General features: G+C 47.6%; 1 protein-coding gene across 1 annotated transcript in view; it reads right to left on the bottom strand.

Moving 5' to 3' along the window:
• Window positions 1-24,197, bottom strand: part of TECTA (tectorin alpha) — a 67,002-nt gene extending 42,805 nt beyond the window's left edge. Inside the window, exons 1-8 of the mRNA XM_045797992.2 lie at window positions 24,134-24,197; window positions 20,806-20,939; window positions 17,845-18,132; window positions 13,880-14,017; window positions 13,407-13,572; window positions 9,355-9,767; window positions 3,229-3,799; window positions 656-1,248 (exon numbers count right to left, since the gene is read on the bottom strand). Of these exons, the coding sequence (XP_045653948.2) occupies window positions 656-1,248; window positions 3,229-3,799; window positions 9,355-9,767; window positions 13,407-13,572; window positions 13,880-14,017; window positions 17,845-18,132; window positions 20,806-20,939; window positions 24,134-24,197 (2,367 nt within the window). The remainder of the gene's footprint in view (window positions 1-655; window positions 1,249-3,228; window positions 3,800-9,354; window positions 9,768-13,406; window positions 13,573-13,879; window positions 14,018-17,844; window positions 18,133-20,805; window positions 20,940-24,133) is intronic.

The raw sequence follows: 24,197 nt of genomic DNA on the forward strand, positions 1-24,197 counted from the left end.
TTGGGATCTTCATGTGCAAACAAAGAGTGGCATTAGACGATTCCTAATGATCCTTCTAGAACGAATGATCTGGATGCCTAATCAGATCAGAATGATCTGATGCATATTTTGGACCAGGTCAGAGGGGCAGGAGGTGCCCCTGTGGGCACTGTCTGCATTACCCACATGGGTTCCCATCCACAGGTAGGCAAGTCAGTATAGTACAGGGTAAAGAGCACAGACTTGGAAGCCAGCCTGCCTGGGCTCAAATGCCACTTTATGGCTATGTGTCCCTGAGGAAGTTGCTTAACCTTTCCGTGCTTCAGTTTTCCCATAGGTAGAACGTAAATGAGGATGAAAACATATCCCTCAGAGGATTAGGTGTGGTACTGCTTAGAATAGTGCTTGGCACGTAGTAAGCGTCCTGTGAACATTGGCTGTTATGGAGAAAGCTAGTCCTGCCAGTGCTATACCTAATTTGCAAGATTCCAGCCTCACCCCGTTTCACCCCCGAGAGACTGATTTGGTGCGGAACGTTAGGAAATGCCCCCACTTCGGAGTCATTGCCTTCCTGGAACCCACCCGTGGTCAGAGGCAGAAAGGCAGGCCTGAAGACTATGGCTCCTTCGCTTGGCGAGACTCATCAGAAAAGCCGCACGGGCATCAGGAGTCTTACCTTGACTTCCGAAGCCCCGACTCCTCCTATCTTGACCTCCTGGTCAGCCACCAGGATGCGGAGTCCTCGCAACCACTCAGGCCCCGTGTCGGGCTTCTTCTTGTTGATGTCGATTTCTAGATACTCGGGCCGCTCGGGGCAGGTCTTGAGGAGGGTGTAGGAGAACTCGGTGGGGAAGGTGTACGTGGCGCCGTCGAAGGTGTGCAACACCTGGTTCTGGCTGAGCAGGCACACGGTCTCGCGCTTGGGGAAGCAGCCCTGGTAGCCGTCCTCCACGGCGCACACCTCCCCACCCTGGCAGGTCTTGTTGAAGCAGTAGACGTCCCCGCCCTCCTCACACAGGCACTGCACCGTGCAGTTGGCCGTGGCCCAGAAGAACTCCCCCATGGTGTAGTAGTGGCCGTCGAAGTCACAGCCACACTTGTGCAGCGGGACGCACTGGCTGGTGCTGAGCACGAAGCCTTCGTTACACTCGCAGCCCTCCGTGCATGGCGTGGCGCAGTTCCGGGAGGCCGTCAGGTCCGCGCAGGTGTCCGGACAGCTGCTAGTGCACACGGAGTAGTGGCTGAAGCTCGGGCACTGCACCGTGGACACTGACGTGGGGGAGAGGAGAGAGTGCGACAACAGGTGAGTGCCCCAGGTGCTAACCACAGAGATCCAGCACCTGCAGGGGCCTACAGGAAGGGCGCTCCTTCTGGAACGCTTAGCTCCTAGAATGAGGGCCCAGTGGCCACGCGTCAGGGAAGAGACTTGAGTTGAAGTCTGTAGAAACAAGCTCCACTGCTTTGTGATAACCACTGGGAAACGAGATTGAACTGTGAACTTGACTCTCATTTGCTCACCTTGGCTGAATTAAACTTCAGGTTGTTATCCTAACTAGACTAAACAGATTGTTCAACACCGATTTATTATTGGACGATCTACAAACGTCAAGATGCTTTAAGATCTTCGACTGATGGACATAGACATTGATCTGAGCTTATACAGCATGGCCCACTCTTAGGAGGAAATAAATTCAACTTGCAGGACAAATGAAAAATGGAACCTTGGGAGCAGTCACTTGAAAACGTGAAATTTCTGACAGAGAGGCGCTTGAAATACCTAGGTGACCAAAGAAGACTGTGAAAATGAATACTCTGGGATCTTAAAAAGAAGAAAGAACCTTGGTTATCTGAAAAGAATGTGTGTGCCTGTTCCTCCAGGAGGCTAGGTTGGAACTAGGTGCCTCCTCAAGGCCCTTCTTGCCTCAGAAGCCTCTGGTTCTTACATGAAAAGCATCTGAGTCTATATAAATGTTTGAGTCTGGTTGAATCCAAGAGTCAGGGGCTCAAGGGACTGGTAAACTAGCTGTCTGAATCAACTAGGATTCATCCTACTAACATGAGAGAGGAGTGGGGAATGTGGAAGATAGGGAAAAAGTACCATTAGAGAAAAAAATAGCTATCTTAGGCAATTTAATTAGGCTTAGGTTATATAAGGATCTTAGATTAAACCAAAAAAGCCATGTTCAGTCTCAAGTTGAGTCAGGATCTGGATGCTCCAGGCAGAATCGAGGCTGGTCAAATCACACAACCAAGCAACAAGAAAACAGTCTTAGTGGTTTGATCAATTCCCTAAGAATTGAATCTGATACATGATGATTTTGTGAATCTAGCCTATACCGATAGGAAAAAATTCTCCCTTTAGTCTTGGAACTGAAAGAAACTTTGAAACCTTTTCACCGGCACGGGAATCTAAATTGCATGGATATAACGTTCTGTGGAGAAAACCAAGGGCCAAGAAAAAAAAAAAAAGCAGAATTCTAAGAAGCTGTTATTTTGCTTGCTTATTTTAAAAATTTATATAACCAGGATAAGAGAGTTTAGGGGGGATAGAAGGAGAAAACCAGATAACTAAAGGGTACAAAATGCTTAATGTTAAAGGTAATTCTAAAGGAACTGAATTTCCCCACACTGTTGGAGCTTTTCCTAACTACTTAGCATTTCTGATAAAGGGCTTTCTTTCCCGATGTTCTATGCTCTCTGTCTGCAGCCCTTTCCCCACCAACACCAGTGGGTCAGAGGAAAGCTGTGGAGCTAGAGACAGAAACTAGAGGGAAGGAAGGTGGAGAAAAAAGAGCCACGGGACAAATGCTGTTGGTTCCACTTGGGAGGTGAGTTTTTTCCCCCAAAGCTAGGTTTGATTACTCAGAGCAGTGTCTGTGTTTACTCAAGGGCCACAAAGATCACTGCCTCCACCTCTGAAAATGCTACCACCTTGCCTAACTCTGGGAGAGCCATCCCGGGGACAGGGCCTTCCTGGAGCCAAGCACTTCCTGCCACGTGTTCGGGGTTTCCAGACCACTGAGGCTCATCAATGGTTTCTCATTTTCTGGCTATGGTATTGGGTGTTGGGGGGAGGGAGAGTAAAGATCCTTTGACCATTCATTCTTCCTAATGTCTGGCTATTTTCACCTCCCCCTCACTCTTGGGCAATTGGTCTTAACAAGGAGATTTTTTTGATGGAGCCCAGAAGCCCTCTCCCCGGCCCTCTGCGTGAGCGTGGCCTTCCATTTGGACAGGATGCCGGCTTACCACACCCCGTCTGGACTCGCCAGTCTCCGATCGGAATGCCAAGGGCTTGGCACACGAGTGCGTAGGCTTGGATGGCTTGACAGAGGAGTGTCCCGTTGTCCCTCACGCTGCACAGGTCATACACGCAGCTGTGCACAAAGGCCGTGGGGTCCACGATGGTGCCACACTCCCACAGGGGGCCGTCCGTCTTGTTGAGGAAGCCACAGTAGTCCGGGCCAAAGAAGAGTGCTTCGGTGGCCGCGTCACACACGGTGCAGTTGTCCACGCAGCCCGAGTCGCATTTCCAGTCGGCATGGTAGACCCGCCAGCTCTCTCCAAGATCCAGGACAGACATGGCCGGCCTGCCATCCGGGCGCAGGAAGTCGTCCAGGGGGTTTTTGTTGTAGTTCCCACAGAGCCCGCACGTGGAGTTTATATAGGAGCCTGGGATGGAAATGGAGGCGTAGTGCTGGCCGTCAAAGGTCACTAAGAGCCCAAAATCCGTTTCCACGGCAGTAGACATGCCACTCTGGTAGACTTTCACCGCCCCCAAGTCTAAGGTGACCGGCAAGGAAGTCACTAGGTCATTAACCTGCCAACAACAGTAATAGTAAAAGGCAGGTAAGCAGGTGCCAGAGCAATGGGTCCGGCTGAGGTCGGGAAAGGGAGGCAAAGCAACTCAGTGCTCCAGAGACAATGGCCCCCCAAACTGCCCAGGCTCCAGTAAGCTTGCTTTCCATGAAGGCTGAGGCCTGGGGGAGCCCTCAAAAGAAGGGTAGCGTGGGCCAGCCGAGCACAGTGCATTTGAGCCATGATAGACATGCATGGCCACCACCGCTTGAGACTCCTCTGGGGACCAGGTGGTTGTCAACCCTTCCTGGCTGGCTCTAGAGCTAGCTTCACGGAAGACTAGTAAGCCTATCATTCCTTCTCACCCCTCTAAATTCATTCCTTTAAGTCTCGACTGAAGTCACATATTTTCCATGACCTAGTCACTGCCTATAACAGTCCCTGACCCCTCCTCCCTGCTGAAATGTGTACCATAAACTGGTCCCCACATTTTAGCTTGGAAGCTGCCCTGGTATTTTTCTCTGAGTGTTTCACTCTGTTACCTCCTGATGCCAGGGCTATGTCATGTCATCGTTCAGCAACGACCAACAAATCTAAACGCCTACTGGGTACCAAGCACTATGTGAGGCGCTGAGAAATAAAGAACAAAGGAAATAATTGTCCCTGGCCCTCATGGAGGTCTCAGTCTACCAAGGAAGAGAGATAAAATAGATATTTATAATATACTGTTTTAAATATGTATTAATGGATCATGCAATGGGAGAATAGTAAACTAACCCTATATCTAGCCTCGGGGACTCATACAAGCCTTTTTTGGAGGCCGTTAAGCCTGCCCTGGGTCTTAAAATGAACAGAAATGGCCAAAGGAAGAGTGGGCAGGGAATTCCAGGACAAGAGAATAAAGGCAGGGGTTTAGAAGCAGCTGTGTGAGCGTGGGGACATTCATCAGGGTGTTACTGGACTGCAGAGGGGAAGGGGTGGCCGGAGATGAGCTGGAGACATGGGCAAGGTCTGTGGTCTTTCATTCAACGAAGGGTGATTTAGGCCTTTCTGTGTGTCAAGCACTGTTCTGAGAGTTGGGGATTAGCAATGAGTGAAAAAGACACAAATCTCTGCCCCACGGAACTTATATTTTAGTTGAGGAGACCTACAACAAACAAACAAAATAAATAAAATAGACGCAAGCAAAGTGCTAGGGAAGAGGGTTTTTAACTTGAACTAGGACGGTCAGGGAAGGGGATGTGTGAGATGAGGAAGCAAGCCACACTGTTATCTGGGGTGAGAGTGGATCCCACAGACATGACAGCCAGGCCCTAAGGTGGAGTGTGCTTGGGTGCTCCCGGGACCTCAAGGGGCTGGCATGTAAGAGCAGGCACAACAAGGAGAGGGCGGTGGTAGATGACGCCAGAGAGATATGAGCAGCCAGAACAGGGAGCCCTTTGTCGGCCATTGTAAAGTCTTTGGCCTTGACTCTGAGCAAGATGGGGAGCCAAGAGGGCAGAGCAAAAGACTGACATGATCTGATTTCCGTTTTAAAAGAATTCCTCTGGCCTCCGTGTTGGGAATAGATCTCAGAGGGCCCTTTAAGCCATGTTTTAAAACAAAACAAACTCCACAAAAACAAATATAACAACTTGGATTTCTATTCTGCAGACAGACCCTGAAAGGTTTTAAGTACGGGACTGCTCGAGTCAGATTTGCATGTCAGAAAAACCACGCTGGCCAGCATGTCAAGATTAGAAGCAGAGAAAGCAGACAGGGAATGGATGCCAAAGTCCGAGGGAATGGAGCATGGGGGCCTAAGCTATGTACAGACATGCGAGGGTGGGATGAGCTCATGGAGTCCACTCAGAAGGACCTGGTGGATTTTTGCAGTGGGGAGCGAGAAGTGGGGAGCAGTCAAGAGGGAGTCCCATATGCGTGGCTCATGTGAGTAGGTGGCTTGAGAAGCCTCCAACAGAGAGAGCTCACTTTCTTCTTTTTTTACACTTAACATGCCTAGCACCTGTAGACATCACATCTGTGGTCTGGGATAGAATGGTTAGCCTAGCTCAGTCCCCTGTGTGGCAGCCTGTCAGTGCATAGTCAATGCACTGGACCCATACTGATTTCGGGCACACAGGAAGGACAAGGGTCTTCACGGCCATCTTTGTGCTACTTCCTGAGTTTTCTAGGAAGTGAGGCAGTAGCCTGTCCAAGCATCACTCCAAAATTTATCATGGTAGATCCCATGTGCAATTGCCGGTCTCTAGAGGTTAGCAGGACTAAATGGGGGAGGGGACAAAAAGGTAGGCTTGGGAAATAAGCCATCCTACAGAGAGCTACAAGTAGAAAGAAAGACCTAGGAATTGATTGATCCATCCTTATCTCCTAGGTAGCAGGTTAGCCAACACGGGCGAGAAAATCCATACAATAAGGAAGGTCAGCTAGCAAGAGCACAGGATACGACTTTCATGTACTGTCCATGCTGAGATGGAAATGAAATCTTCCCCAAGGTTGGTATAATTTTAAGTGCCAAACATGCCCATTGCCGAGCGCCCTCCTCCACTCTCACTCAATCTCCTGCGAACAAAGGGCAGTCTTCTATGTCTCGAAGCAGGAGCCATGGGGTGGACCATCTCCAGCTGTCTCTGGATATTGCAGCAGCCCCCCCCTCCCCCACCCTGGGTTTCTCTGCATCGGATCTTGTTCCAGCTAGACTGATTTAAGCCCTAGGCTGACCATAGGCACCACTCTGGCCCAGTTTATACCTTCCTTCCTGGTGTAAGTGTTCATTGTACTCCCATTCACTCCCACATGAAACATGTCTCAGTTTAAACCACGAATTAGAGAGTCACCATGTTTGTCCCCGACAGTGCTCAGACAAGGAGCTCCTGGTTGATTTCTTATTTCATTCCTCCAGTCTCAGGTCTCAACTCTCGACTAGCCAGCAGGACATGAACCCCACCTATTTGCCTCCTTTCTTCTCCCTGTATTCAAGTCATTTCCTCTTTGACAGGATGTGGGTAAGGGAGAGGTTTGGAGAGAGAAGTAGAATTGTAGAAGCGTAAGGTCTTAGAATTAAAAGGGATTTTGGTGGTGATGGCAATGTGGGAAGCACCATGTATAAAGTGCCTACTGTGTGCCAGGCTTTGTACTGGATATCGCACATGTGGCTATTCCATTTCATCCTCACGACAAACTTAGAAGGACCTTACCATCTTCCCCTTTTGCAGATGAAGAACTTGAGATTCGGGGTTTGCATGACTGTAGGTGACAGGGCCTGACTTTTACCAGCTGGGCTCCCATGCCACTGCTCTCTGCTGCCTCTGTCCCAGTGCTGGGTGGAGGTAGCTAAGTCCGAATATAGCCCGAGAGCCCTGCCTCCTAGACACTATTAACCCATTTTACAGATGGAGAAGATGAAGCTTAAAGTACACTCAGCCAGCAGTGGTGGCACAGGGACTGAGCAGATCTGACCCCAGGGTCAGAGTTCTTCATCACTCCCTGCTATTTGGCCTCGACGGTCTTTTCACTGCAGCACCCTAAACTATGTGGGTTTATTTGGGGGAGAAATAGGAAAACCGGGAAGTATTAGCTAAGAGGAGACATTTATTATATACGGATTTTAGCTGGCTGTCTTGAGCCCCCATTAGCATAGACAATCCTAAATTGCTTGTTTTGTTATTTGAGAACAATCCAAAGGGGGAAAATCCATATACAGAACCAGTCCCCAGCATATGGAGAAAGGTGATCTGTACTTTGCAAGAACAGATCTTGCTGGCCATTTCCGGCCAGGCCAAGCATGTCTGGAGAAGTCAGCTGCCTCACAGACATTTCCTTCTTGCTTGCCATCCCTCTCCCTGCCTGTCCCCGCTTCACCCTGGGTGGGGGCTCCACCGGCCACAGGGCCAACCTCCCAGCAGAGCAGGTGTATTCAGAGACACTTGGAAGCCATTTGGCAAAAGGAAAAGGAAGCCATTGTTAGCTCGCAGTTGGAGTCACATAACCTTTTCTTCCTGAAACATTTACATTCACATCCACATCTCCCTGTCGCTACAGAAAATTGAGGAATCCGTGCCCTACGCTTGGATGACGGAAAAGAGCCACACAAAATTAGCAGAGCTGCTGGGCCTGAAAAAGATGACAGTACCCCTTTCCTTCTGAAAAAGACTCTGACTGTGAGTGAAAAAGCACTTTAATCAAAACGGAAAATAGAAATAAAGCATAAAGCTTTCTTCTTCACCTACGGATATGGTACACATCATCCCCAGAATTCAGGCGAGCAGCGGAACGCCAGAGAATGTTTTTCTAGCTTGAAATAGTAGCATCTATCTACAAGGGTAAGTATCTTGCTCAACAGCACGATAGACATTTAGAAGGGGGACACTCCAAACTTCTGCACCCACACTCCTACCTCGATTTGATATGCAGAGCCGTCCCTAGAGAGACTGACTAAATAACAGGCAAATTGGCACTGCAGCCACAGTAAAAGCTCACTTTTCTAATTATGACCATGATAAACAGTACAGACCTACGACTGGCAGAGCTGGGAAAAGTAGAATTAGTTCCTTGGCCCTGCCTTTTGTTGGACATGCTGTGTCAATTAAAACTACAACACATATTTAAAAAAAAAGAAAGAAATCTCTGCATTGGCTTCAGTTCTGGTTTGTAATCTCCGTAATGACCTCTGTGCATGGGGATTGAGGATTGCATGGGGTTGAAGCAATCAACCCCTTGTGGTCTCGGTTGTTAGTGCTTGAATAAATACATGGTGGCAACAAGGCTGGCGTGAACATTATGAAAATTGGGGCCTCCACAAATTGAGTAATTGCTAGTAGCTCTTTGCTTTCCCTCCCTTATGGATACCCCTGCTTGAAATCCAGGTGGGCAGCGATGGGAATCATTTGCATATGCTAAACAGGCCAGCAGAGACCCACCTTCTTCGCTCTTATTCCAGGCAGGAGTGGGGATCCTGTGAGAGGGTGTTTGGACAAAGCTCTCAAAGAACCGCCTCTGCTCCCACCTCGGTGAGCCCTTTTGAGGTGCCTGCACGTGCCTCTGGAAACACCGATCAGTTCGGAGTTGCTCTGACAAGGAAGCAGCAGCTCTTAGGCAAACAGGATGGAGGGTGGCTGAGGATTGTTAATGACAGGCTGTCCTGAGTTATGAGTGTGTATTCTGTGTTTGCACCATCTCCTGGGCATGACCCTGTGGCTACCACTATTGCAAGCCAGGTTCGTAAGAACCTGAGCGTACCTCTCTTCCCAGTTACTACTGAGCTTGGACGTGTGTGTGTGTGTGTGTGTGTGTGTGTGTGTGTGTGTATACCCATGTTTATGAGGTAACTAGGAATGCAAATGGACTTTAAGTTATAGAGCAGATAGGCATATCAAGGACAGAGCTTAGGCTGGCTCTTGTACAAATGAAATTGAACCTTGTAAAAAGGTTTTACAAGATATTTGCAAGGAAGGAAGAGCTGTGCACCTCTTTGGTACGAACATCACACAGCAGAACGAGCAGATCTGAGGAAGTCTTCCCCAGGCTGAAGAATCTCCAGCTTCTCCATCTTCCCAGGAGGGATGGAGAGGGTCTCACCTTGACTTTTCCGTAGCTTCCTTTGGGGATGAGAATCTTGTAGCCATTGACCTCCACCGAGAGCTCCTTCACCCAGGACACAGCTGAGCCCCCACGGTGCTCATTCTTGGCCTCCACGCTAAAGAAGGGGAGGCTGGAAGTCTGCAAACACTGTCGGGCCAACAAGTAGGCGCAGGAGCCTTGGAAGTGGAAGAGGAAGCCATCGAAAGTGTGGTAGTGAGGCTCCCCGAACACCACGCATGTGCTGGTCTCCACGGGGCTGCAGTAGAAGAACTTGCCTTTGGGTTCGCACACTTCGTAGGGGCTGCAGGAGGCCTCCTGACAGTAGATCTCATTGTTGAAATCCAGGCAGCGACACTTGATGGTACAGTTCAGGTCATCCCAGAATACCTCCCCTCGCCGAAGGAACTGTCCTGGGGAAGAATGACATTAGAGCCAACGTTTATTGAGCACTTACCCTCCGTGCCACACATGGGGCTGATGCTTTCCCTCCATCATACCACGTGATCCACACAAGAACCCCATTTGGCAGGTGTTATCGACCTTGCTTGACAAAAGAGGAAACTGAGGCTTCAGAGCGCTCAGCCACTCAGGGGTGAAGCCAGGTTCCAGGCCAAGGCTTGCGGGCCTCCAGTCTACCTCGTGGCATCATCGTCTCCACGGCTGATGAGCACGTCCTCACTCAAGGAAGGACACGTCGTCTTAGTCCATGGCAAAGACTGTGACCCACAGGAGTCATATCCTTCCCCTTCAGGAATAAGAGGAAGGGAAGTCCAGAAACAGGCCCAGCTTCCCCTGCTAACTTAGCAACACAATTGCTTCATGTGCTAATTTGCTGTCTCCTTCACTCACCCATTCACTCAGCAAACATTTGTTGGGGGCCCTGCATGTACCAGAAGAGATCAATAAGCATGAATCAGGAGTCAGGCATACAAGTTTAAATCCCAGGCTCCCTGGGAGGATTCTGGAAAAGGCTGAACTCTGACTTCCAGGGCTCGTAAATTCCTGCAGACACTTCTTAGGCAGAACCTACATTATATAAGCTATCTTCTCTCTCACCCCAGGCCCTGTCCAAATCTAATACTTCTCTGTCTTTATCCACAGGGCAGAACTGCTCAACAGAATCCAGGTCAGGAGGAGAATGGAGTTGGGGGGGGGTGTGCTGATTTAAAATTATTTGCTACTCTTTATTTGGCAGACAATCAGTCTTTAAAACCATTTCCCGAAATAAATGATCTCCCCTACCAAAAACTTCCAACTTTGCCAGTTAATCTCAACCCTCGATGGAAATAGAAGTGTCTCTGGGCCGGGGCTTGCGATCTTGTCCTTGGTTGGGTGTCAGAGCCAAGAGACCTGGAAAGTGGTCACAACTCTGCAATCAGCTTCCAAGACTATTGGCTTTTACTTCCCTCTGCCTCAGGTTTCCAACCTGTAAAATGTGGGCAGTGCTATTTTCTCGTCCCTCTCCCATGGGGAACAGCAAGGCTCTCACAGGTCGGCGCATGATGAGAGAGGGAGAAGCGTTTGTAAATTGAGAATGCCTGCAAAGGGACGTTTCAAAGACGCAACATTAAGAAACGTTAATAAGGTCATATGCCGGGAGTGCACCATAGCTTGAAACTGTAGTTTGGAAAGATCTCTCACGTTCTTTTATAAAACTGGATACTTAGTGAAGAGCACGGGCCGCGAGATTAACCCAAGCAGAAGGCAAGGCTGCCTCGGGAGCAGTCCTTTCTGTGTGCAGCAGGAACGAGGATGTCTCCACAGGCAATTATGTTTCATACCTGTTGAGAATAGAGCCCAAATATGGGATAATAGATTTATTCACATTCTCAGCAGGTCAGATGCATCGGTCCCGATGACGGGCCCCGAACCTCAGTGCTCTCTGGCACTGGTCCAGGCTGCATACATTTTAACAGCCTCCGCTACATATGATTTCCAGTCTCTGCTCTCTCAGGCTTCCAATAAATGAGAGGAAAATGCCTTTGAAGAGAGGAGGTTCGGACCAAAAGGTAGGCTCTCTGAGATAATTTTGTTTGCAAAACGATGATATAATAAACCAGCTTGATGCAAATTTTCCCCGGCTATCCCCTAGGCCAAACCCAATTCTCATTAGATTGATATATGTCCAGTGGTGCATAAAAATGCACAGTAGTCTGTAGCAGGATATTGAATTTGTTCTGTATGTGAAACTCAAACCCATTACTCAAGGGGGGAAAGAATGAAGTCAAAGCGGAGGCTTTGTACACGGCTGGCATCTGATCAACTCTACAGCTCTGCAAGCCCATGTCTTCCATTATCACGGCATTTCATGCCCGGGACGCAGGCGAGAGGTTGTCACCGGGCGCTTAGGTTGCACGGCCACAGCCAGTCAGCTCTGTGATGCCTGGACACAGGGGTGGAGGCGTGGGGTAGGTCCCTAGTCCAGGCCATAAAAGGGAGAGAGATAACGTGGTATTGGTTTGGTATCTCTTGCAGACCTTAAGGGAAGCGGTCTTTACACTTTGTTAGGCAGGAGGGCACTGTCTCTGAAAGATGGGTGAGCTTTAGAGCTGGGTTCTTTCCCACCCGGTTTCATATCGGCTCAGCTCCAAAACATTTATTTGCTATTTGGAACATGGAGGACTTTACAGAGTCCACAGAGACAAGGATGCCCAGGCAGGGCCATCTGTACAGATGACCCTTTGTTAGAGCAAAAGTCTGGAGGTTTGATAAGCCTGACTGCAGTGCAGGGAATGCGGCAGAGAGCGTGGGCATTTCAGGCCCAGGGAACGTGGTTTTTCTGTATATTCCACCGACTGAACCTGAGTCAAAAGAGAACTGAGGCCTCCCAGAGCTGCTGAGACAGGTGGGTCCCCAAACCGTGCTTTCTATCTGAGGGGACAAGAGATCTCCTAAAATCTGCAACCCAACCCAAAACTTTCTTAAACATCTACACACATTTTCTCCAGGGTCTTCCTCTGTGCTTCCGCAGCCCCCTCCCCTCTCGCCCATCACAACATGTCCTATATCGTGTCATCATTGTTCCCGTGGCCGTCTGCTCTACCACAGCCGTGTCGTGGGAGCCAGAGCTCCTCCTTCTCCAACACCTAGTGGAGTGGCCAGCACCTTGTCGGGGCTTTCAAACACTCTCTGGAAAGAAGCAATGGCTGGCTGGCTAAATGCATAGATGAGTAGACGGTCGGGTGGATGGACAGACAGCTAGATGGAGGATTTCCTACCTCTCGTTGCTGTAGCCTCCACTCCGGAAGCAGAAATACCAACAGCCATACGGTTTCCTGAATACTTTTAGATACGAAAGCAGCAGGAATCTGTAAGCCAGGATGTTCTTGGGAGAGTCCTGGGCTGTTTTGCACATGCGAAGAGGTTTCGGTAGTTCAGAGAAGGCCCCAAACTTTGGATGTCAATGTAAAGAAAACTCAGCGAGGCTCAACTACCATCTCATCCCACGGACCTAATGCCAGCTTTGATTGTCCCCAAATTCCTGCACGTTTTGCTGCTGCAGAGAGGAGTTTAGGAGATGCCCCCTGAAGGAGGATGACACTCTCTTCCCTTGCTTTCTAATCATACTAGGAAGTGCTGCTTTACTCTCGTGGAGACTTGGCAATGCTCTGAGCTCGCCCACCCTTGCGGATCGACGATGTGCAGATGGCAGAGAAGGAGTAAAGAGGGAAAGAAAAATGGAAAGGGGTGGGGGCAATGGCAACAACAATAACAACAACAAAAATAATGTTAAACAGGAGGGTTCCCTTCTGGCCCTCTGGCTGAGCAATCCCTCAAGAGCCACGTCCACGCTGGAGTTATTTCGAAGAGGAAACTCTGTTCACACCCCAGGCAAGGACTATAGAAACAGCCGTGGAGCAAATGCAGGGTTTCAGCTCCCAGTGTGATGAATGTGTATGCTAAAACTACCTTGATCTCCATTACCCAGCTGGGAGATGTCAAAGGAGGAAGGCATCAGGAACGAGCCCGCCCCCGTGGCTTAAAAGCCTGCCTGTCAGTCTACACTAAGCAAACCCTACTTTGCCATGGAGAAGAGGAGAAGTCTTTACCTCTGGAAGTGCAGCCATTGGCTGGGTCAATTTCCTTCCCATCAACTTTAAATGCCCAGCGGCCTGGAACATTGACATTCGTGGTCTCTTGTATATTCACAATATCGGGGGTTCTTGACCCTGGGAGGCTGAAGAAATTGGTGAGGTTTCCACCATTAAATCCTGCCTAGAGAACAAAAGGAAGACGAGACTTGAACACAAACATCACTCTTGTTGGTTAAGGGGCCCCAGCACCTTATTTGCAGCACCCGGCACACTGAAATCAGGAGACCCCTTTTCCAGGGGTCCCCGGGGACACCGTTCCAGGTGAGAAAGGCTTGCCTCGCGCATGCCACGCCCAGATGAAGATATCAAAGATGGGCAAAATTAGCCTCTCGCTCCACCTGCAAAATCAGACACACTTCTCTAGTTAAAAGCTAGAGAACTTGGCAGGATGCAGAAACACGATGGAGATGACATGGAGAGCCACCTACCTGTGCCATCACTCCCCCAAGGCCGGTCAGGGGGTCGCCGCCACTTGCCGTCCCAGTGGTCCAGTTGATTTCATAATAATTGAAGAGCGTGAAAGTATAGGATCCGTCAGACACTAGGACAGCCTGGAAGGTGTTCACCTATGGGATGGGTGGGAATGGATGGTCTCATGACTTCCCTCCCTGGAAGCTCCTCTCCACAGCCCCCCTCCCCTGCACCCTCCCCACCGCCAAGCAGCTCAGAGCTGCTCTAATGCCAGCCCTCAGGCTCTGCCTCCCCTCTGAATGTGTTCTCGCCCCCACTGGGGGGAGGGGCAAGCAAGACACGTGGGAGCACGCACCTGAAAGAGAAATTGCCTGAGAAGAACCCAAAGGCTGACTCAGCGTCCCTCTTAACAGCTCTGATTTGAATCAGATGGGAAAGTCAGAGGCCCGGCTCAGCTTGTGATAATACGTGAGCACCTATAGATGGCAGCATGAGAATAAACTATAGGAAGTGGTCCAGGCAGGGAAGGGGCTGAGCAAGCACCTGTTCCCAGAGCGGGGTGGGTGGGGTGTGGGGAGCCAGGGAGGAGAGCCACCAAATGCTCGTCAGTGTGACTAAGGCCAAGGTCTGCACTGTGTTCCCTCGCTTCCTAGAAGACACCACTAATCATGGTGAGATGTGTCCCATTTTTAAAATGGGAGTTGGAAAATGATTTTTAAAAAGCATTTTGTGGGGAGAAATTGCTCTTCTAATTGAGCATTTGTGTATCACTTTGTGTCTGCAAAATTCTCCACGCCGGTCTGTACCTCAGATCAAGGCTAAGGTGGGCAATTCTGTAGCCCTTTCCCATCCGAGAGCTTAAAAGCTGAGGGCTAATGGAAATGAATTGCTGGAAATTTCGCAAGGACCCAGCAACAGAAAATGGGATTGGGGCTGGAGCCCCCAGTCTATCTCTTCGTGTGCTGTTATTATGCGCCGTCTTCATTATAACCTTCTTAGGATAGAGACGTTATACAAATTCAAACAACCCTCACACAGTTTCCAGAAACAAGCTGTAGCAAACTCTGTCCTTTACTATTTCCCTTTGTGAATCCCTACCCCTTGACACAGGTTTTCAGGCAATGTAAATAAAAGTAGAGTTAAAGGAGAGGCTGCTTTGACCTTTTCCACTGAAGCCTTGCACTTTTCCCTGTGGCCTGATACCATCCTGGTTAACATCCCGTCAGACACAGAGGAAGACCCAAATCCTTATCCTGTGTAATCAGAATGGGGTAGAGGATCTTGGAAGCCCCAGATCTCCCATCCTAGATGGTCCCGGGGAGGGAGACGAGGTGCAAGGAAAGAAAAGCCCTTTTTATAAACGAGAACTCTCTCTTCAAGCTTTGTGCTGGCCACGGCTGATGGCATTTATGATAGAGTCCTGCAGGTATCTGCCTCCATTCTTTGGCTCAGTTCAACAAAAGAGTTAAGTGGGGCATAGGGATGCATGAGCCGTCAGCTCAAGATTGCTCCAGGATCACCGCAGGGTCAGGTTCTAGAGTCAGGCATCAGGTCAAGGTCACACAAAGTCTAACGGGCAACCCTCCTGCAGACCAGGATTCTCCTTCAGGAGGTAAATCCCTTCTCCTACAATAAAGTTGAAATATCTATTCTGGCCCCAAGTGGGTCTTGAGAACAACCCAGAAGTCACCTCAAAACCAACCAGCTACCCTAACAATACTACAAGGGCTGGCTCACCCGCACATACGTTCTGGCTTGCTCTCACATTCCCTACACATGTATCTCTCCAACATTCGCTGTAACGCTCCTCCAGCTCTGTTCTTGTGAAACTGTCTTCAATTCTCGAAAAGCCCCCTTTATGCTTTAGAGGACTGTCAGGGATGCCTGGAGGAGCCAGGTCAGGAATTAGAGTTAGAGGACGTTAGTTTGAACCTTGCTTGGCCTCCTGTGAGGTTCAAATCTCTTTGTTTGTCCATTGGGCGAGTCACTTAACTTCTTGGGCCTATTCCCTCACCTTTCAGGTGGAGACAGTTCCGTTTACTACACAACATCCTTGTGGCATGACACACATAAATAGCCTATCACCGTGCTGGGCTCCCAGTAAGCCCTTGATAAATATTAGCCTTCCTTCCTTAAAGTAAACATGCCCCCTTCCCTCTCCCTTGTTATTGGGCTTCAATGGCACCCCCACCTCTAAGAGACTTCTCACCCAAGTGCTTAGTTGGCCTGATGATGCGTGTTCCTACAGAGGAGAGGAGTCCTGGGGAGATGGGAGAGGAGTCAATTTCAAAGCTAGGGATGGATAGACACGTACCATCTTTTCTCCAAGGAGCCCAAAGCACTTAGATGCTACCTCATTCATCCTCATTGAAAGAGTTCTTACCTAGTCCAGAAATTTGCTCCAAAGTACAAAGCAGAAAGTATCTAAATTATCTTGCCATTTTTATGGCCAATGGAAGTTTTTTTGAAAAAATGGTGGTCAGCATTTGATGGGCATTTCTTCTCTTTTTTTCCCCCCACTGACACTAAAATTTATCGATCGCTGGCATCCTGCATTTTAACGCTGTAAGGTATGAGGTTTAAAGGACATAAAACATCACCCAAGGAGTCGTTAGCAATCCATAACATGACAGAGGGAAATGTAGGCTTCTTGAAAGGTTATTTTCTAGCCAATGCATCCACTGTTTAAACTTGTGTCTTTCTGGGGCGTCTGGGTGGCACAGCGGTTGGGCGTCTGCCTTCGGCTCAGGGCGTGATCCTGGCGTTGTGGGATCGAGCCCCACATCAGGCTCCTCCGCTAGGAGCCTGCTTCTTCCTCTCCTACTCCCCCTGCTTGTGTTCCCTCTCTCGCTGGCTGTCTCTATCTCTGCTGAATAAATAAATAAAATCTTAAAAAAAAAAAAAAAAACTTGTGTCTTTCTGTTCTCCAGAACCTCTTAGCGATAAAGTGTACCTTCATGCTCTGGGCAGAAGGTGCTAGAACACGCCATGCTCACTGAGGGGCAGCCACAGATGGCTGGCCCAGAGCTTGTCCACCTCTGTCTCTATCTCAGGAGTTTCTATTCCCTCTCTAAACAACTGACTCATTGCCAAGGAAATTGGAAAACAGATGGAAATGGAAATAATGCTAAGAAAGCAGAGGGCAGATTTTTTAGCGTCTTTGCTTATTGGAAATTATACAGTTGGAGATGCGTCTGCGGCTTCAAAAATCTCCACTGCCAAAGTCATCCGAACGAGCCGCAGGCTTTCGTGAAAACTGTGTCCTGTCCCTTTATGTAGAAAGTTGATTATCTCTACGATAATGCCCGTGATAATCTTTCTTATTTGACTTTTATTTGACTGCTCATTTGGGATTTCAGAGCAGATGTTGAAACTTTATTCATGAAACGCTTTAACTGCCCACTTCCATTAGCATCAAATATGAATAATTCCAGACCTGGTCACAATAAAAAAAAAAAAGGTCATCACATAATAAAATGAGCCAGGTCATTTGTACCCAAATCCAGCCCCTTATTTTCCTCTTCCTACCAGGCTTTGTGAAAAAAAGAAAAAAATAAATGCGGGAGGAGGGGGAAGGAAATTAGCTGATGGAGAGAAGCATTTGTGCCTCTGGCAGGAAAAAAGGACCTTTGGGTTCCTGATGGGTCTGTGGATCATGTGGCCTGGATGAGGTCGCAGGGCCTCACTCACTCTCCTGCAAAATAGGAATACTACCTACTGCAAGAAAACTGTGGAGGGCTCTTTGTAGACATTCGCAATGATTAGTGATTGGGATGACATGTCTGAGATACCGCTGCTGACGGGCCTGGTTAGGTATGATATCTCCCTCTGTTTCCTGGAACGAGGGTGGCAAGACTCATTAGTTTCACTCAAGAAACTGACATTCCTCAGCTCTAACAATTAGACTCCATCACAGTGGTGAAGATGGACAAGAATTAGATGTCAGGATATGAAGCGGAAAACAGAAAATGTGAATTATTACAGGTGTGGTGCTGCTCCCTCCGTAAAACGTGACTTCCTCCCATGTCACGATGAAAACCCAAGTGGCAGAGAAGGTTGCCATGTCTTTGAAGTACTTCCTGATGTCCTTGGTGGCTCTTTTCAAGATGACAGGGTCCATGGTCTCTCTGTAATAAATCTCGCCTCGAATTCCATTGTGAACATCGGCCCAAAAGGGAGCAATGAAGGCCCTCCCATCCGTCAGGGGAAAGGATTCAGGCGTGAACTGGCTCACTAGCACATTGAAGGAAACGACTCCGTTGTTATTGACCTGTGAAAGTAAGACAGGTTTGGCAAGTGCATCTGAAAATGTGACAACTTCAGAGTCACAAGCCAAGACAGACGTTCGCCTAATCATAGGAATGAAAACAACTTTTAAACTACTGAATTAGACCCCCCCAAACACCGCTTCCATCACTCAGCTAGGAGGTTCGTTTACTTCCAGACAAACTCATTGGTTTTCTTTCACTTTCAATTTGTGGTCGGCTTCATTTCTTATTAATAATCAGTCTCATTTTCATGTTCTCTATTCTATCTCTATTTACGGTTATCAAATGTGTGTGTGTGCGTGTGTGTGTGTGTGCACGTGTGTGTTGGGCCGGGCAGGAGGTAATGTAGACCATAAAAAAGATCCAGCATCACAGATGTGAAATAGAAAACCAAAAAAACTCATGGAAGCAAAAAGTTAAATTAAAAAATTGTTGAACTGTATATTAGACCTTGATTCCTATATCTCTTGTATATGACAAGAGAAGAGCATCAGTAAAAGATAGATCAAACACTCCATTATCGAACCCAGATCTCGGGATCAGCCATATCCTGATCTGGATGAGGCATTTAAAGGACTTCTATTGATTTGATTGACTTCTCAACCACCCTGCACCCAGAACAAGGACAAGGTGACAACCTACAGATGGCCAATTCCCTGAAAACTCTTGCAGTCTGATGTCTTCTTTGTATAATCTCTGCATAAAAATGGAGACATGAAGTCTTTACATTGTCTATATAAATGACTATCCTATGGTGATTTCTTCATGATTTGCAAAAGACTTAGTAAGCTTATTAAACAACTAAACCTACTGCAAATCACAGCCAATATGAACACACCATTGATGCAGGACCTGTACACAATTCAGCTTCTGCCTGTGTCTGTGGCTCCACGAGACTGATTTAACCCTGTGGTTTGTATGGCTTCAACCGCAGACATGTGGGATGGGAATACGTGCAATTCCTGGATACAGAAAACCTGGAGATCACTTTCCTATACATTTCAATTGCTTGGTATGTTCCTATTAGTCAGTAATATAATGGACATTAACAGTGACCTGGATCCTGGAGGGAAGTTATCAGCACCTGGGCCAAAGGGCCATCAGCCTGTTTTGGAAGCAAGGGTGTGGGGTTTGGAAAGGAAGCTGGAGACCCAGCTACAAGGACCGTAAGAATCTATTGTCTGCAAGAGATAGTGAACAACCCAGAGGCTTGAAAAAGATTGTACCACTCAAAGTACCGGAAACCCAGGGAACAATTTGCCCTTAAATAAGTCTGCTCCAAATTAAGGACCCTCCTTTTGCAAGGGCAAGAACTGTTCAGACTCCATGGTATGAGAGAGGAGAAAGAGGAGCCTAATGAAATACATATCTTCTAGAGGTCTGGGAGTCTAAGGCTTCCAGAATGGAGGTCCTGTACACCTTCCTCATCTCCAAAACCGCTCAACACATCCTGAACCTTACAATCAGCTGTTATAGACTAAGGAGGCACTGCTGTAAGTGGAACCTAAAAGGCAGTTCAGGATGCCTTTTAGAGCATCCTGCCAATGCATTTGCTAGGGAGTAACAGCTGGCAGTAAGACACAGACCAACAGAGGGAGTTGGTATTGACTCCGATGTATTTTGATTATATTCTGTAGTTAAGATCAGGGGTTCTCAAACTCTGATGGGCATCAGAATCACCTGGAAGGCTCATGAAAATCCAGATGATCAGGCTCCCTTCCCAGTTTCTGATTCGGCAGGGTGCGGATTGGCCTGAAAAGCAGCATTTCTAACAAGGGCCGAGGCGATGTGGTTCAAGGACCACTGGTTAGGTAATGGATGAGGGAATTATTTTCGGATGGGAGTCAGTCCTGAGCTATACATCAAAGTTTGGGGAATATAGAGGTCCCAGATGTAGAGATGGCCAGAGACAGAGGCGTGGGAGTTTCAGCTCTTCCTTCAAGGCAAGACGCAGAATAGAATAGGATGTGATAGAATCGACATAGGGCTTGCCCCATGCTTTGAGGCCCAAGATAAAGACAGGTTCAGTTGCTCTGAACCTTCTCAATGTGCAACAGTCTCACTAGCAAACTCAAAGATCCAAAAAATAATAGCCTGAGAACACAGGTGCCCAGGAGGGCTCTGACAGAAAATGGTACCATTTCTTCATGGCAGGTTTGACGATGGGACCCCACGGCATATCTCAGACCCAACAAGGATGGCCTATTCTGCAAACAACTTATATATAATAGTTGACTACCCCTCTCCTATGCTCTGGCTCTGTTCCCAATTGGTAGGAAGCCTAAGAACAGCAGATGCCTAAACTTTTCACACCCCCAGAAGGGAAAGAAAAATGATATTGCTCCTATCGTGGTTCAGTGTATCTTTTTATCTTGTCGAGTAGCAGAAATAATGTTCATGGCATTGGGGCCTCTGCTTCACTTCTGTGTTTAATCACCCACAAAAGCAATTTATTGCCCTGTATACTCCTCTACTATGAACATTAGCCATTAAATATACCTTTGACTTTCTTAATCATAAAACCTATCAGCTCATGAAATCTCAGAACTTGTCGTTCTGGCTGCCAATAAATCTTCCATTCCTGGAGCCCTGGATGAAGGTATTTAAAATGTTTTCCTTAATGACAAACAAAGGGGAGACCCACAGAGCAACAGCTGGGCCGCTCCTCCACTTACATAGACGGTGCGGTAAGGAACGCCAAAGAAGAAAATGGGGGTGGCCAACTTAATCTCAGATGAGCTTCCATCATCTACTTTAGGGGTTTTGGTGTCATTCTGCCAGAATGGATACATGAGCTCCCTGGGCTGAGCTGTCGAGAGAGATGGTGGTTAGATAGATGGCAGAGCCGTCGTCTGCTTGGCAAGCTACTTCCCTCCCACCCACTAAAGCCAGCTTCCTTCAGTAAAGTCTTACAAACAAAATGCAGTTCAGACGGCTTTTTCATTTATCCTAAACCTAAGCCACACACAATGCATTATCTTCTGCCTCTGCAAAGGGGAGAATGGGAGCGATGCCATTGCTCCTTAGGAGAAATCACTTCATGCTTCATTGCTATGCTTCCATACGTTCTGGAGAGAGCAATGGTTACAACTAGCTGGAAGGTTGTGAAACCACCCCTGTCTGGAGCTCTCAGAGCCCTGAGAAGGGGGCCTCTCGGTCTGGCATTGTAGGACAGCTTCATCCCAGAACACAAGGCGAGTTGAGAGAAGGTGGCCCTGTGGCTATGAACCTCCTTCTGGCTCCAGAATTCCACTATCATGTCTTTTCCTGAAAGGAATCCCCTCCCTCCTGCTGCACAGTAGGGGAAGATACCAGATCCCAGAAGGAAATAAACAACAGTTGGATCCAGGACAGAAGTGGGAGGAGAGGGGTTGTAGTAACTGGCCCGTGAATGACCTCCATTGAGCACCAGCCCTGTGAGAGGGCTCTCTGCCCAGCTCCTGTTTACAAAAGACAGACATGGGAGCCTCTGGAACAAGGGAGGCTGGGCCCCGAGAACCCTTTGGAGAGGATGCATGGGGCTCTTACTCATCACCGTGGTCAAAGGTGAGAATCATTGCACAAACACACACAGCTCCCCTCCGGTAAACCACACCACCACCCCTCCCGGCAACCTGGCTTATTCCTCTGAAGTTTCTTGTCCCCAAGCCTTGCAAAGGTGGCCCAGTTCAGTGAGAGAAATGCAGCAATTTTTCCAGGGTCTATGTTACTCATGATCAAGTCCAATGGCACCTAGGAAATAGTCTACATTTGGGGTGTATCTCTTCTCTGCTGCCGTCCTTTCTTTTGAATGAAAATAGAAAAATAGAACATCATCTTTTCTTTCTTCTTTTTTTTTTTTAACTGTTAGTTAGTTTTCAGGGATGGTGGAAAATCCACGAGGGGCTTCTGGCCATAGTTCTTGAGGTAACTGCTCGCTGTAATACAGACGCTAACACCCCCTTCTCGGGTCAGTGCCTCTCCTTGAGAAAGTCCCCGCTCCGTGCCGATGGAGCTGAGAGGCTGGCGAGCACCTGGCCAAGGAGCATGCCGCTCCTTGGGGAGTTTTTAGCGAGGAGGATACAACTGCTCATGGAGGGGAGAATGCAGAGTGGCCAGAAAGAAGGACAGCAGGGCCTGGCCAAGTGCCAGCTTCTCTCCTTCTGGAGCAGGGAACCAGAGAGAGCTGCCTGGTCGGACAGCTAATCTGTTTCCAATGGCTACCATCAGAGGAGAGCGGGGAAACCAGCCGAGGCATTAGTGCATAAGCATTATTCCCCAAGTCCTGGAAGTCTCCTGGAAGCCAACCAAATCTGAACCACAAGGAGTGCTGTAGCTAGTGCAATCAGAGGAGCCCTCGGTCGACGTCCTTTATTTAATGCTACAATCAGTAGGCCAAAGGGGCTCTTTAAAATTCGTATTTACACAGAAGTAACAAATTCCAAATTCCTAGAAGGTAGGATTTAAAAAAAAATCTCTTTATAATCCCTAAGTATTATACCTAAGTACTTAGTAAATGTGAAGGGTGATGTACTTTCTCAAACTAATGATAACAAGTCAAATCGTGTCATTGGATTTACCCTTCATGCAGAACATTTCAGGAGTCATGCCCAAGCGTGAATAAGAGCTGGAATTCGCACTGAATTGTAATCGTTTTAATGAAAAGATTAATTCATGTTTTGGGAAGCGTTGGCCAATCTGCCTAGGAGAAGGAAAATCCCTACCTCTCATGGAGGAGACAAGAAAGTATGGTCCGTGGAGGTTATCCCTAACTTCTTTCTCTGCTCCAAAGGTAAGGCAAACATGCAAGATTCTTCTCTTCAAGTGACCTAACTAGTTCATGATGTTAAACAGGAATGAATGGACCACTCGAGTTTCTCCATTTTAAGAAGAATACAAAGAGTAAAGATATCCAATATCGTAAATACTTGATAAATACTTGTTGAATGAGAAAGGTGCTTTATAAAGGGAAGGGGGTTGAAACTACGGTAGTTTCTATCTTCAAAGCCCCTACTATCATAAAAATATAGCTTGGAAACAGCATGGCCTATCATTAGCATCAGAGTTAATAAAAGAAAGACTACCCCTCCCCACGCTGGCTTTAGGCTGAGAATTTCACAATAAATGTAACTATGTTCCCAGAACTTTTTTTTCCCCACTGAATAAAACACAATTTTCTTAGAGCAGGAGTCAGAGGCTAGAGTCCGTGGGACTCTCATTATTGTGGGGTTTCACACTGTCGTCTATATCACTGTTTAAGTGTATCCAACCCTAGAAAAATGTCAGGGCCACGCGTGTCTTACGAATCTGTTTACTCAGACTTGTAATCGTGTGCCAGCTGAACTCAACAAACAAAACAAAGAATGGGTCTTAGAATTTTAGTCATAAAAGTTTCAAATCTATATACACCTTCTCATCTTTCTTGTCTAAAATATGAAAGCGGTAGAAAGAAATGTTTGTGGCCTCTCGCCTACCCTGGGGCGATGCTACTGAGAGAAGGAATCGCTGAGGGGAAGAATTTTCTTGTTTCACTTCTCAAAAGTTTTAAGATTTTTGCCATTGTAAAAGGCCACTGAGTCACACATTGAAGACATTAATGCCATTGAGACCTCCTGAGTTGAGCTAAAACAAATGTATTTTTCGAATACGCTTTAAAACTTGTGCCACAAGTTAAATGCCCTAATTGGGACCACTCACCAGGCATGGGGTGCACACATTACCGACACCATATACTTTTAATGAAAACTATTTGCATTCCTTTTAGAGATCTCTTCCATTAACATGGGGCAATCTGGCATATATTAATTGTGCTTGAAGTTAAATAAGAAAAAGTAAGAATATACGTGAACGTCACTCCAAGTTAATGTATTTTGCCCTTGACGACAGAATTCGATTTACTTTTTTCTTGTTGTATCTGTACGCACATGTGCACCTGCCCTGACAATTACAGTCCCAACAAAAGTACCTCTTTATAAATTCAAGAGCGTGGTAATCAAGAGCTTTATGGAATTCTGTAGTACTCACCTTGGTGCCGTACGAGTGCGAAGATGAAAGAGACCCAAATTCTAAGTAATGATGAATAATTCAT

This window comes from Ursus americanus, chromosome 16 (genome assembly GCF_024610735.1).
Source record: "Ursus americanus isolate L20-20 chromosome 16, mUrsAme1.1.p, whole genome shotgun sequence".
Classification (NCBI taxonomy): Eukaryota; Metazoa; Chordata; class Mammalia; order Carnivora; family Ursidae; genus Ursus; species Ursus americanus.